The 14,578-nt window shown below is 36.3% G+C and overlaps 1 protein-coding gene across 1 annotated transcript; it reads right to left on the bottom strand.

Moving 5' to 3' along the window:
• Positions 1-881: 881 nt before the first annotated feature.
• hadhab (hydroxyacyl-CoA dehydrogenase trifunctional multienzyme complex subunit alpha b) lies at positions 882-12,626 on the bottom strand. The gene is made up of 20 exons (XM_084096280.1): positions 12,506-12,626; positions 11,597-11,638; positions 11,360-11,430; positions 11,145-11,278; positions 10,614-10,752; positions 9,560-9,679; positions 9,365-9,467; positions 9,049-9,171; positions 8,756-8,874; positions 8,613-8,669; positions 7,954-8,063; positions 7,674-7,808; positions 5,943-6,114; positions 5,771-5,857; positions 5,547-5,687; positions 5,372-5,440; positions 5,059-5,254; positions 4,276-4,390; positions 3,960-4,105; positions 882-1,530 (listed from the first exon to the last, which is right to left on the bottom strand). The coding sequence occupies exons 1-20, from the start codon at positions 12,570-12,572 to the stop codon at positions 1,385-1,387; spliced, it is 2,292 nt and encodes a 763-aa protein (XP_083952406.1). The 5' UTR covers positions 12,573-12,626; the 3' UTR covers positions 882-1,384.
• Between the last annotated feature and the right edge of the window lie 1,952 nt (positions 12,627-14,578).

Raw genomic sequence — 14,578 nt, 5'->3', positions numbered from 1 at the left:
AACACTTCATAGGAGTCAAAACAGGTCAATGTAGGTAATATAAATATGAATCATATTTATATTACCTACATTGACCTGTTTTGACTCCTATGAAGGTATGAATGTAGTAGTAATAGCCTGTTGTACATTAATACTACTTTAATGTTGTTGTAAAGTGCTATATACTTAGCAAAGCTAAATAATGTTTAAAAAAATGTAACATTTCTAATAAAATCGATATTTTATGTCCATGACAGTGTTGTTACTGTTAATTGAAATAAAGATGAATATTCGAGTTTTAAAATCTGTAAATTATAAGTGTTGCCTTGGCAAATAATCGAAATAAAATAATTTGAACTTCTAGAATTACTAAAACTAAAATTTAAAAATAAAAACCAATATAAAAATATTAATAAAAACTATAATCGTATATAGATAACTAAAATAACACTGGCCAATAAATGTATTTATTTGGTAAGTAGCAGTGTAATAAGTGGAATATTGTACAGTCAGCTGGTAATTATCACAAAATAAACAACTTCAAGTTGATTAATTAGCAAATATTTCCAGATTGGGTGTATATTTCATTTATGTATTATTTAGAATTTATTTGATTGATCCACCGAGCACCCCCAGTAGGAGATTCAGTTTTCTCTCCATAAGAAAAAGCTAATGATAGCTAATATTCAAGTCATTATAAAGAAGCTGTAGAGCTAAATTTAACTTAATATCAAAATGTATATTTTAATATACATCCTATTTTAATATAATTGCATCAAGCTTGTAGCTTTGTCATTATAAAATGACTATAGGGGTAAACTACAAACGAACAATAACATTTAGGGGAGACGTTGATGTACCCGTCTCCAGACCCAGTCAATAAAAACACCATAAATCACAGAAGACTTTAACATTTCATTTAATTCATTGACATTTTTTTTTTCTGAGGCCACTTTCTATGTCCAGAGAGAGAGATTGAGTAAAAGTACCGAAGCTCGCTGAAATGAAAAATTATTTTACAGACAAGTGCTTTTGGACTATACATTAGGGTTTTTCTTTTGACACCCGGGCTGTAATGGAACGTGCCTGATGTCTCTGCCTGTACATTTTATTTGTACACAACCATTAGAAAACAATTTCACCTAAAGAGTTCATTAATATACAAACACAACCCAAAAACTAAATAGTTTCATTTAGTTGAAGGCTATCACTTGGCCAAAATCTACCTGAATATTAGTCAATGTACATGGCATCTTATGGGGGGGAAATTGTTATTTCCTTGACAAGGAACAAAAAAGGCCCTTTCACATTCTGAACTCTTGCTTTAAGTGCACAATCGACTGCTTGTTTTTCACATAAATCTCTGAAACTTCTATGAAGTCATAATGGCACATGATGGCTGAAGTCACTTGTGAAATTTCTTGCTTGGATCCTTGGCGTGATCAAGCAGCAGCTGACAAGGAGTAAACTGGTTCCCATAGACCTCCTCAAACCTTCTCATCTTCTCCACAAGTTTGTCTGCACCAAAGCAGTCCACAAACCTGAAGGGCCCTGCAATGACAATTCACATAATGAAAGGACTGAATGCTGATATACCTTAAAGGTGCAGTATGTAATATTGACAGCTAGTGGTTAAAATGGGTACTGCAGTCCAAAATATTGGAGAGAGTCATTTTCCCCGCCTCAGACTCGACTCTCACGCTGGTTGCCGGATTGAGGAAACGCAACAGGAACGAGCGTAATTGGCAATGGAAGGCAACGAGTTAATGAGTTGATTTATACGAGTTTTAATAAACCTCTGGTCATAGAGCTTTTTAGATGGATGCCGAGGCTTTTTAGGTTGGGCAGAATCAACGATATCTGACCAAGTTCGTTTGCTGGCTTCCATGGCTGCAATACGCTGTGTTTTCCACCAACTGGCAACCCGGGGTGTCAAAGTACTATAGAGTGCAACAGTTGGGTTCCGGAAGTTAAAACTTTATTCATTTTCTCTATAATGAAATCGATTTTGAACGATAACTTATAAACATTTAGAGACAGGCCTACTGTGCGGTTGTTAATCCATGGTATTTGCTTCTGCTGAAGCCGTCAGCCCACATTATTTCAGCTTATTTTTTTAAAGGGGTCATATAGTGGTACATGCACTTTTACAAGTTGATTGTACTGAAATGTGTGTTGGCAGTGCCTGTACACAACCATCATAAAATGATAAAAATTTGGGGGTTTTTTTATCTTCTTATACGCTTGTCTCAAATCAAGCCGTTCGATTTTGTGACGTCACAAAATCGACACCCCTCCCACGATTGTTGATTGACAGCAGCATTTCAACACAGACCCGCCCTCGCTCGTGAGCGAACTGTCAATCATAGTCCGCGCGGACCGGCGCGGTCATTGTTGATACGCTGGAGCACTGTCTATGAGCAGAATGGCGTCTAAGCGATTGTGGTGTTCTGTTCTTGGGTGTTATAAGGAACACAGCAGTCATTTTGATGTTCCTAAATCCGTACAACTGAAGACGCAGTGGCTGAGTTTGTTTTCGAAGGGAATATTCCCCACGATCAACGTCAATGCTTTCATGTTTGCGTGAATCATTTCACCAGACTGCTTTACAAACGAGGGTCAGTAACGTTATAAAGCTGGTTTTGCTAAGAAGCTGCTCCTGAAAAAAGGATCGGTACCAACTATTCGTGTTCCTGCTGCACCTCCAGAAGAACTGAAGTGAGTGTAATGTTTTATTAACCTTTATATTAATATTCATATTAATCTTTGCAAATCTTTTTACACTCAGGGTACATTATGGCATGTTTTCTATGTACGAAGTTCTCAATATAATTCATAATCCCACATTTATAATGAACAACGCGTTATGGTTATTGTGTTATTATTACAAACGGTGTACGCACAGAACAGAAGGGCGGGGTGAGCAAAGCGCATTATCATTTAAAGACACATGCACTTAAACGGCGTGCTGAAAACAGAGCTGTTTTTGACCAGGTATAATGAGTGTTTTCTTACAATACTAATGAGAATTTTTAATTAAAGTATATTACAAACTTTTCATTTAGACCCTAAAGAATCATATTAGCTTGTACAAAAATGGCATTATATGACCCCTTTAAATAATCATGTTTAACAGTGGCATCCGAACCCGTGATGCTCTACAGAAAATTACTCCAATCAGAGAGTCGAAAAAAGCAACACACTCTTTAGCTCCACCCACTCCCATATAGCACACTGCGAATGAAGTAATCGCGTCGATCTCCATATGCTCAAAATACTGAAATACTTATATATAAATATGCATATTTTGCAATAAACTTAAAATATACTTTTTTAAGTTTTTTATTATATGTTTTCATACATTTAATCAATGTTCGTAAATGAGAAGATTTTTTTATTTATTTCTTTGTCATTTTTAATTCAATTATTCTGTTCGCAATGCTTAATGGGATTGTAGTTATTTCCCTTACTAAAGCCGTTAAGTTCACATTCTTGTACCTTTGTTTTTTTGTCAGATTTTCAAAAACTTTTTTGCTTCAAATCAAAGTTTGTAATGTTGGGATTCACCTCGTAGCTGATTGACTTGGCTCATGTCTTATAACTCTCTAACGAAGACTATTTTAAAATCCCTATGGGAAAAACAAATTTAAAAAAAAACTTTTGGAACCAGCGCCTCTGAAAAAGGGGGCGGGCATTGTTGCACTCTATTGGGTAAACTGGCGGTGGGCGGGATCACGGTCCAAAACCAAAACACATTCCGACACAGAATAACTGGATGTAGCATTGTTTTTCATAGAAACAAGTATCTGAACTTAGAATGTTTCCTAAATATCTGCAAACATATTATGCTTTTATCATGCAGTTTATGCTTTAGTACAGTCAAAACAAATACAATAGCACCTTTAATCTGAAAAGGACAGTTTTTAAAGGAAAAGTTAAAGAAAAAATCCAAAGAGTAAATCAAGATATTAGAATCTCACCTCCAAGGCAGGGTGGAAAGCCGAGACCGAACACTGCCCCAATGTCACCCTCCACTGGACTGGCAAGGATGCCCTCTTGTAGACACAGAACAGCCTCATTCACAAATCGAGACACCAGCCTGTACTGTATATCTGAGTCTGAAGATCTGGGTGGAGCGACAGAAAGAAGCAGTGATGATTGAGCAGAAATACTGTTTGCTGGATGATAAACTATGCATTATCCTACTACAAAACAATAACACTGCATTTGTCCTGATGAGAAGTCATTTTACGAATTAAAATACATCTAACCTTAACAACAGTCTGAGCAACTTACACTGCAGCATTTTGCGCCAGCTTGAATGTTTCCAAAATCTCCAGAACTTCTGGGTTCACATCTCTGGTTTTAAGTCCTGGCTGGTAGATGTAGCAGCCCTTGCCCGACTTCCGGCCTAAATTGTGAATTGGGAAGAAATATTTTATGCCAATTATACTGAACATGTTAATGTCAATAAACCCAAAGAACAGAATTAATCAGGGTAGACGCCATACTGAATTGTCAGAGATCATGTAATTTTTTTGTCTACTGAAAGATGTTTTGTCAGCTGAACATTTGGTGTTTTGTTAAACAACAGTTCAAATCAATTGAACATGTTTGTTTTCATTCCTGCAGGGTTCCTGCACATTTTCCATTTCAAAATAGATTTTTCTGACCATATTTAACATAAATGGTTCATACAACATTCATTTCAGCATTATATTTGGTCTATAGTACAGTCATCTGTACAATATAGGACAGTCATTAAATATTTTTATTTTCAGTTGTTGTTTTTTAAGTCTAAGTCGCTTTCTCATTCACACGAATTACACCACAGTTCCAGTGAAGCTGAACTCAGACCACCTCGGGTTCGGTTCCCCAGCTTTCACATTGCCAATGGGTTTAATGCAACCCATGCCCTGGTTCTAACTAAACTGCCAGTGTGAAAGCACACTTACAGGTCAAGAATGAAACTTTTCATGCATGCTATCAAACAGGGTCTTACTTTGAAAGGCTATACATTCGGCTGTACACATACGTGTCGAAACTGAAGTGTGCTTTTGCTTAAGCTAAAGAATGTACCTTTGAATCCTTTTTCCACCATGGTTTTCAAGACCTCAATATTTCCCCCTCCAAATCTGGAGCCAAAGGCCTTGCCGAGGTCTTCGGCCACATGAGCTGCCACATCAATGCCCACTTCATCAGCCAGGGTAGCAGCACCCACAGGGAAGCCAAAACCTGTGGTCAGAGAGTCCAGCTTCTTGGGGTCAACACCTTCCTGTATGTAGAGAACAGGTGTGTTTCTATGAAGAACGTCACCATAGCCTGATTTTTGCAGATAACACTTTTACAACAGATGGGAATAAATTAATAATTCAAATGGAAACACACAAACCTGCAATACACGCACTGCCTCAGCTAACATGGGAGCTAAACATCTGGTTGTGTAGAAGCCTGGTCCGTCCTGAAGACAAACATTGCAATTAGCCATTCCATCCCATTTCTTTTAATGGATTGTAGATCTGTAAAACGTGTATTCTGGATTGATGGAAGAATATGCAGTGTCTCACCCCAACGACAATAATAACTTTGCCTTGCTTCAGGCCGACCGCCACCGCTGAGGCTGTTGTGTCCTTGGAGGTTTTATCAGTGGTAATGATTTCCAGAAGCTGCATCTTGTCAACTGGAGAAAAGTAGTGCATTCCAATTACCTGAAACAAAACACAAATCACAAATCTGAGATAATCTCAAACTCTCTCACATGCTGGTCAAGAAGTCATTCAAAGTTTCTTACCTTGTCAGGTCGCTTGCTCACAGCTGCAATATCTTTGATTGGTAAAGCAGATGTGTTGGTAGCAAATATACAATGTGGAGGAATCACCTGCAATGACAAAATATGTTTTCATAAAAGGTTTTTTATTTTTTAAGAGAGTTTGAAGTCTTGATCTTGTTTAATATTAACTTACTGCTTCAACTTCTTTTAGGACTTTGTGTTTGATGCTCAGATCCTCAAAAACGGCTTCAATGACCATGTCGGCTTTATTAAAGCCATTGTAGTCTAGCTGTCCCGTTAGGTTGGAAAGAAAACTGTCCCTTTCGAATGATGTTATGCTCTTCTTCTTAGTTTTGTCATTTAGCCTGAAAAATTTTTTGGAATTAAAATAAAAAAAGTAAAAAAATATATAAAATACCACAAAAAAAAATTCAAATACAATACATAAAAATAAATAATATGGGGAAAAACATCAAAGCAGCTTTAACTTTGGTTACGGGTTTGATCTATTTGTCATTTTTAATCTATTTAATCTATTTATAGTTTACACAAAGACAATAACAGTCTCATTTTTGAAAACTTGCACTTTGCTTTCTGAAGTTTGCGTTTTCAGGCCCTCAAAACGCCATTGTTGTATAAATGAACGGCCAAAACGCATAAAAAGTTTCCCAATTTTAGTTGAAAACAGTGTCGTGTAAACGGTCCCTCAGATAGAGCTGCATGATTCTGGATAAATTGAGAATCACAATGTTTCTGTTTAAAACAGAGATCACGATTCTCCCACAATTCTGAATAGACAACTAAACAAAATAACATGTAATTTATTTTACTAGAGGCTCTGACAAAATGTTAATTGCTGCAGTCTATTTAAAAATGTTTAATAATTTGAGTGAATAAATAAATAAATAAATAATAAAACTGTTTGACTGAATGATTCAATGACTCACAAAGAATACACTTGTATTATTACTAGATGAATCAGTATTTTTGAACAAATCTCTTGAATGAATGATTCAATTACAAATATTTTTTAACAGTCACTTGTCGCCACCTACTGGTGTAATTGATACAATCTTTATTTGAAGACTCAATTTACTTTTAAAGGTGCAATGTGTGATATTTCTGAGGATCTATTGACAGAAATGCAATATAAGATCCATAACTATGTTTTCAGTGGTGTATAAAGACCTTACTTAATGAACCGTTATGTTTTTATTACCTTAGAATGAGTCATTTATATCTACATAACCGCGGCCACCCCCTTCTATGAAGGTCGACATATCGTGACGTCATGTTTCTACCGTAGCCGACAGCGAACAAACAGCGCTACAGAGCGCGTTTCGTCACTAACTTGAATGAGAAGCAGCAGAAAAAGACGCAGCAGAATACTCAGGTTGTCCCTGACTCTGCAAACGTGGAGAAAAACATGCTGTCTGAACGACGCCTCGGACATCGTAACGTTAGCTATTTCCCCTTACCTAGCTGCTTTGATGCTCTTATCCATAGCTCTTATCTTATACTAACTAGCATGGAAACAGGCTATGGTAAAGCCAGTGAATAAAAGACTAACACAATGATGAACAAGTAAAAATAACAATCGCAATAACATGTGGTTTTACTAAATAATTAAGTAAATATAATTTAATATAAAATATAATATAAAGAAACCTCATTGCTTGACTTGCTACTCTCTGCTGACTTAGACTCAGACGACATCTTCCGATCCTACGTCGGCTGCGGTAGCTTCTCATTCGAGTTTTCAATTTGAGGGATACGCAGTGAGTAACTGACTGTTTGCAATTCGCAAATCTCACCACTAGATGCCGCTAAAAATCACACACTGCACCTTTAAAAGGTGATTTACTCTATTTTGATTGCTACCGAATCGTCACACAGCTCTAGTTCCAGTATATTTAATACTCACCCTTTATAGACCTGCTGCTCTCCACGACTGAGTCCCTCCAGTGTGGTGTCCTTAAGAATAATGTGAGCGCCTTTATCTACAGACACTTGAACAATGCCAGCACCCATCAAACCTGCTCCCAAGACAGCAAGTGTTCTAAAAATAGAAAATCAATATGCAAGATAAATGATTTACTATTCTACAGGAAATAGATGTAACACTTAAGTTGCTGCTTATAAATTGCAGTAACTGTAAATTTCCCTCAAACTTACATATAGTAATAGACAAAGAAAATACATACTTTACTTCCTTCCCAGGGGTTCCGAATCGATTCTTTTTGCATGTGACCTGACCGTAGTAAAGGCCAATAAGTGCTTTACTCTCAGAGCTCATAGCTAACTTGCCAAAATTCTGTAATGGAAATAAAAAGTGCATAATTAGATTATTATGCTACACACATAACATTATCTTTCGCAGTTACCAAATAATATTATTAAATGAATATTAGCAGAGAATTCAAAATGCTTTGTTTTCAAAAAGTTTAAGTTCTAATTCCCCTGCAAAAATTCACCAGATCAGACATGCAAGTGAGGATTTGAAGAGGATTTCCAAGTGTAGTCAAGTGGAATAATTCAGAATTATATTGAGTGTTCAAAGGCTGCCCCCTAAAAGTCGATCAAACGATGAGAAGAGAAGAGTCGATGAGAAGAGCCTTGGGGGCCGTTTACATAACGGAAAACGTACAGAATCCGACAAATCTGCGTAATGTTATAATGTCAATATGGAGCAAAATCTCTGAGGAATGTTTCCTCAGAGAAAAAAAGTGTATATTTAAGTGATTAAATTAATATCATAAACGTGCAACTAGTTGACTAATGGGTCAAATGATCGACTACGAGTCAACTGCAAAAATCTTCGGTCTTATTGTACAATAATACAGTTTACACATTTTCAAAGCACCTGTGACTCAGCCAGGTAACCTGCAGTCAGACCCTGTTCAACACCAGCCTTCACACTCTGAAAGAGAAAACAAACAGGTATCAACTCAATATAAGCTATTTCTACTATGATTTATGATAACTCCATTGAGCACAGAATCAAACCTCAATTATTTTCAGTGGTGCAGGGTACAGTCCCTTGGTCTGTTTCATGACCTTTTTCTCAACTGTATTGTAGATCTGTTGTCTCACAAACGGATAACTCATGATGTAGTCTTGAACTTCTGCAAGGAAATAATTGTATATACTAATTAAAGCAATAAAGCAAAAGTATGCGCTATATATATGCAACACTGATTAAGATGATAAATATTAATCTTGCAAAAGCCTAAATAAACTTATGTCTAAATAATTTTGAATCTACAACCGTCTAGTAGTCGACCATTGCAAATACTCACTCTGCATCAAGCCCTTTTGTTTGGTAAGTGAGATTTTCTTGTTAGCAAGGCCTCTGGCTGCCTCCACAGCTACTTCCTCCAAGTATTCAATAGTCCTCTCCTCTGGACTCTTCAGTCCAGGTCCTGTTTTTATTTTTAAAGAAATTAATACTTTTATTTAGCAAGGATGCAATAAATTGTTTAAGACTTTTATGTTGTTACAAAAAAAATATACATTTCAAATAAATTCTGTTCTATTAATCAAAGAATCCTGAAAAAAATTCTCTCTCTTTTACATATATACACACACAAATGCAAAACAAAGAAAATGTTTTACCAAGAGTATCCACCAGCTGGTCAACCAGGCCCATTTTCTTGGCTTTATCTGGACGGATGTTCCTTCCTGTTAGCATCATATCAAAAGCACTGGGAAGACCAAGCTACATAAAAGCAAAGTAAAAACAACCACGCTTGAGTTGTGAAGATTCAATTAAAAAATAATTATGAAACGTGTATGTGGCATATTACAGACCATTTTAGGCAGTCTCTGTGTTCCTCCAGCTCCAGGCAGAAGACCGAGCATGACCTCAGGGACGCCCAGGACCGTCTTCTTACTCTTGGTGGCTATTCTGTACTGACAGGCAATGGCAAACTACAAACACATTAAACACAATATCAATTTTGTATTGTCTGTAAAACTAAATGCACAATTTATTGCATAGGTTATTGTTTGTATCAGTTTAGAATAATCAGATATTTGTCTATATAAAGTTATAAAACGAATGCAAACACTTTCTTAAAGTGTGGTGTGTTATATAGCTGTTTGTGAATGTAAAGTCTGCAAAGTTTCAAAGATCAAAATGGATCTGAACTGCCTGAAAAGAGTCGCCAGTTATTCCAGTCTTTCTTCCTGTATGAACCTATGTAGGTTTATAACGAATTTTTATAATGGCAGCCTATGGTCTTCATTGGCTGCTCGAGAACAACGTTTACTTTGACATGCCCTCAAACACTGTAGTTGTTGCTGAGGCCTGGAAGAGTTTGGTTGGTATTGTCGACATTTCAGCTGTTTTGTGTGCTGCGAAAGCAAATCCACTTTGCATACACTGCCAAAGGATGAGGACTCGGGCTTGAATTGGTATGGTAAAACCGACGCCATCGTTACTGTTCGTATTGTTTATCAAGAACTGAGGAAGCTTCCAGAGCAGAAAATTAGAAATGGTAATGGGCGTTTGTTTCCGACACACGCTGTAAGCAGTCGACCAATCACAACAGACTGGGCCGTCTGACCAATCAGAGCAGAGTAGACTCGCGGAAAGGAGGGGTTTAAAAAAAAGACTAATCTTTAATCATGTCATTTCAGACACTGTGAGAAAAAAAGTAATGCTGCAAATGAATATTATGAGAAAATTAAAGTGATTTTTGATCTTGGATATATGTAAACCTATTGCAGGAGACCTTCAAAACTAAATTAGGAGCCTTTAAAATAGCATAATAGGGGCACTTCAAAATCACATCAGAAATGTTACAGTAATCCTATGCTCGCTCTGTGGGTGGATAAAAATGGTGAAAAATGAATGCAGTACCTCTAAGCCTCCACCAAGACACGACCCATTAATGGCAGCGACAATGGGCTTAGGAGAGTTCTCAATCTTCTCAAACATCCTCTGGCCCTCCTGAGAAAGGCCGGTGACCTCCTCTGCAGTCTTACAGGCCTGAATCATGCTAAATACATGGTACAGAAAAATAACAGGTAAGATATCAGCACTGTATTTGATAATGATCACCATAACCACCAATAATAAACACATTACGAATTCTGGGTCACACTTTAGTTTAGGGTCAAATTCTCACTTTTAACTAAATATTAACTATGACTTTTGCCTCAAACTCCTAATTACTGCTTATTAATAGTTAGTAAGGTAGTTGTTAAGTTTAGGTATTGGGTGGATTAAGGGATATAGAATATGGTATTTCAGAATAAGGCATTATTATGTGCTTTATAAGTAATAATAAACTACCAGTATTCTAATAATATGCATGGCATGCTAATAAGCAACTAGTTAATAGTGAGAATTGGACCCTAAAATTAAGTGTTCCCGAATTCTGATACTGACTTAATGTCTGCCCCTGCAATGAAGCTGCCGGGTTTGGATGAGATGAGAACAACACCCTGGACAGCATTGTTTCCCAAAATCTCATCCATAACTTCTGTCATCTCCCTTTGCATTTGAATAGACAGTGTGTTGACCTAGACATTGCAAAAAAACACATTATGACATATTACGATATCATTTGAATGCATTAACGTGGCTGCAAAGACAACTATTACCTTTGCATTGGGATCATTCACACGGATCACAGCTACATCTCCCTTGACCTCATAGTTTACGTGTGTACGAGCTGAGGAAATATCAAAAAGAAGTGAAAATGAAAAAGCATGCAATACATTAAATAATTGATATCATAAAATAACATAACACACACTATATATATATATATATATATATATATATATATATATATATATATATATACTTTCAGTTCATATAATATAAAAATATTTTACCCATCATAAAAGCAGCAACTTTAAAGGTCCGCCTGCTGAAACCTTTATTGGGTGAAAAAAATGTTAATAGTGATGTGAAGGTACAGTCACCGAAATGGACTCAGAAGTCATAGGCTAATACCTAATATAAAACGATCTCTAATCAGTGAGGGTCATATCAGGCTAAGGTTGAAGACAGTGAAGATATATTACACGCAGCAGAATGTAGACAGGCCTGTAGAGGACATGACTCCAGTAGTACAGCCACAGATGAACTTTAACCTAGTTTCCTCTTAACCTACACTACAACCATATTGATAATGTCATAACGTTACACCTCTCAGTGATGATGAAAACATAATGAAATGAATGCAAAGGCTCTATGTAAACAAATCGGATTATCGGATATTAGAAATAATTTAACTATAATACTTATAGATGCAGAGATGTGTTAGCAGATATCATTAAACCAACCTCGATTAAACCAGTTTTCAACGGCAGAGGCAACAACTCTGGCGTTAGCGATTATTAAAAACGTTAAATGCGTCTATAAACCAAATATTTATTTTAAAAAAATGTTCTTCATACATTATAAGATAATGACCAGCATTAGCAGTGTTTTTTGAATGGGAACAACATGTCACTGCGTTAACTCTAATGCTAATAAATTAAATTAAATTAAATTAAAACAGCATTGATAGACGTGCGCGATTCGTTGCACGCGCAGTAAAGTAAACAGCACGAGCGTGAAACTTAAAACAGTCACAAAACATTGATCACTGGACCTTGAGTTAATTAGCAGGTGAGCTAAGCTACTTCAGTGAAGTGATACTGATGACTCTCCACAGTAGTTTATTTACGCAAGTGTTAAAGCGAAATGCAATAGGGATGTATAGTCATTTAAGGAAAGATTGTAGCGGTGTGAAGTACCTGGAAACAGGGTATATCTTCTGGTTGTGAGTCTGGAGAGGGAACCGAGGGCTCGTACGCCGGCCATGTTTGGAGGTCAATGTGTGTAATGACAGACAGCAGGCGGAAGACTGGAGGAGGAGTGTCTCAGTGTTTCACTTCTATATTGCCAGAGACATGAACACATCCAATCCACAGTGGGCTTAAATCAAATTTAAAAAATCATTGATAAACCATAGACCTCTGTTGTATTGTTTTTCAGTTAAACCTAGAAATAAGCAGACGAATAAAAACAATTAAATGTACTTGTATTAATTACATAAATTATATAGGCTATTTATAGAAGGATGAGTGGTTTGGGAATGGGTGGATATATTTCTAAAATTTATATATTTCTCTAAAATTGCCTATATATATCAAGCTTGTCAAATCATGCTGGATAACGGCAAAATAGAGACATATTAAGAAGTGTGTACATTTTTTATTGAACTTTTTTACTGAATTTGTTATGCTAAAAATATAATGTTGCATCAAATTAGACAACACAAGCATTTTGGACCCCTTTACATGTTTACATACAGTACATTACAGCCAACCAGTTGGTTGCACTGCATTTTGTATTAGTTATTGTTTTTTAAATGCTTATATGTTAATTCATTATTATTTTTTTCGTTTTCATTTTAGTTTATTTTTCAAGTTAAAATATGAAAATAAGAAATAAAATAACTAAAATAAGTTTAAGTTTTTTATATCTTATTTTATTTCAGTTAGCCAAACTTTTATTTTATTTGAAGTCAAATAAATTAACCATGATATGCAATCAGTTGCAATTCTATAAACATCACCACAGTTGTTTGCAAACCTGCAATGTGACATGCATCCACAAGATGGCAAACACGCAACAAAATCGTTTGCATTAAAGGGATAGTTCAACCAAAAATGAATGAAGATTCTGTCATAAATTACTCACCCTCATGTCGTTCCAATAGACTTTTGATCATCTTCGGAACACAAATGAAGATCTTTTTGATAAAATCTGAGAGCTTTCTGTCCCTCCATTGACAACTACTACGCAACTACCACTTTGACGCTTCAAAAAGTTCATAAAGAGATTGTAAAACTAATCCTTATTGAGCGGTTAATATAATTTATGAGCGGTTTAGTCCAAATTTTCTAAACAGACTCATCGCTTATGATAAAGAGATTTAATTAAGGCTTTTACCACTCAATCCACAGACAGTATCCACACACACACAAAAACTCACTGCAGAATTAGCGCACCTCGACTCTCCTGTTTCCACAAGTCAATATTCATGGTTGCTATAGCCAAATCATTGCTATCATGCCATTGCCAAATGTCAGTTTCATTGGCGCTGGCCAACTGTGCAAATCTCGGGCTGTGAAAACATGTGAAACATGCATTGTTCACTGATGACAGTGATGAGTCCACCTTCACTATCTTTCCCACATCCATATGGGAGTTACGGTGTGGTGAAGCCCCAAAGAGGCTTAACAGCTGGTGAAGCACAACGTGGATCAATAATGATTTGGGCTGCTATATCATGGCATTCCCTACCGTAGGGACTACCGAACCATTCTGGAGCACCATGTGCACCAATGGTTCAAACATTGCACCCTGAATGTAGCAATACACACAACAAAACTAGTGACAGAATAGTTTAATGAACATGAAAGTGAAGTTGAACATCTCCCATGGCCTGCACATTCAACAGATCTAAATATTTTTTGAGCCGCTTTATGGCATTTTGGAGGAGAAAAGTCAGGAAACGTTTTCCTCCACCAGCATTACTTTGTGACCTGGCCATTATTGTTCTGGAAGAGTTATGGCTCAAAGTCCCTCTGGACACTGTGAGGGACTTGTATCTGTCATTCCCAAGACGAATTCTGTACCTACACCATACTAATAAATTATTGTGGTCTAAAACCAAGTGTTTCAGTTTCATTTTCCAACCCCAGTATGTTGACAATAAGTTCATATAACCAAAATATGACCAGTTTGTATGTTGTGTGTTAACTGAAGAAATATAAATAATGATACATTACTGAACTATGTTCTGGCAGATTTTTATCTTA

This window comes from Abramis brama, assembly GCF_963993115.1.
Source record: "Abramis brama genome assembly, chromosome: 21".
In the NCBI taxonomy this organism is placed as follows: Eukaryota; Metazoa; Chordata; class Actinopteri; order Cypriniformes; family Leuciscidae; genus Abramis; species Abramis brama.
This window is presented reverse-complemented; position numbering and strand designations above follow the sequence as displayed.

Coding starts and splice junctions, on each gene's coding strand:
- hadhab (XM_084096280.1), bottom strand. CDS start 12,572: ATGGCCGGCGTACGAGCCCTCGGTTCCCTCTCCAGACTCACAACCAGA. Junction 9,680..10,613: donor GTCTTGGTGGAGGCTTAGAG/GTACTGCATTCA, acceptor ATGTGTTTGTAG/TTTGCCATTGCCTGTCAGTA. Junction 5,858..5,942: donor TCCTAAAAGAAGTTGAAGCA/GTAAGTTAATAT, acceptor TTGTCATTGCAG/GTGATTCCTCCACATTGTAT.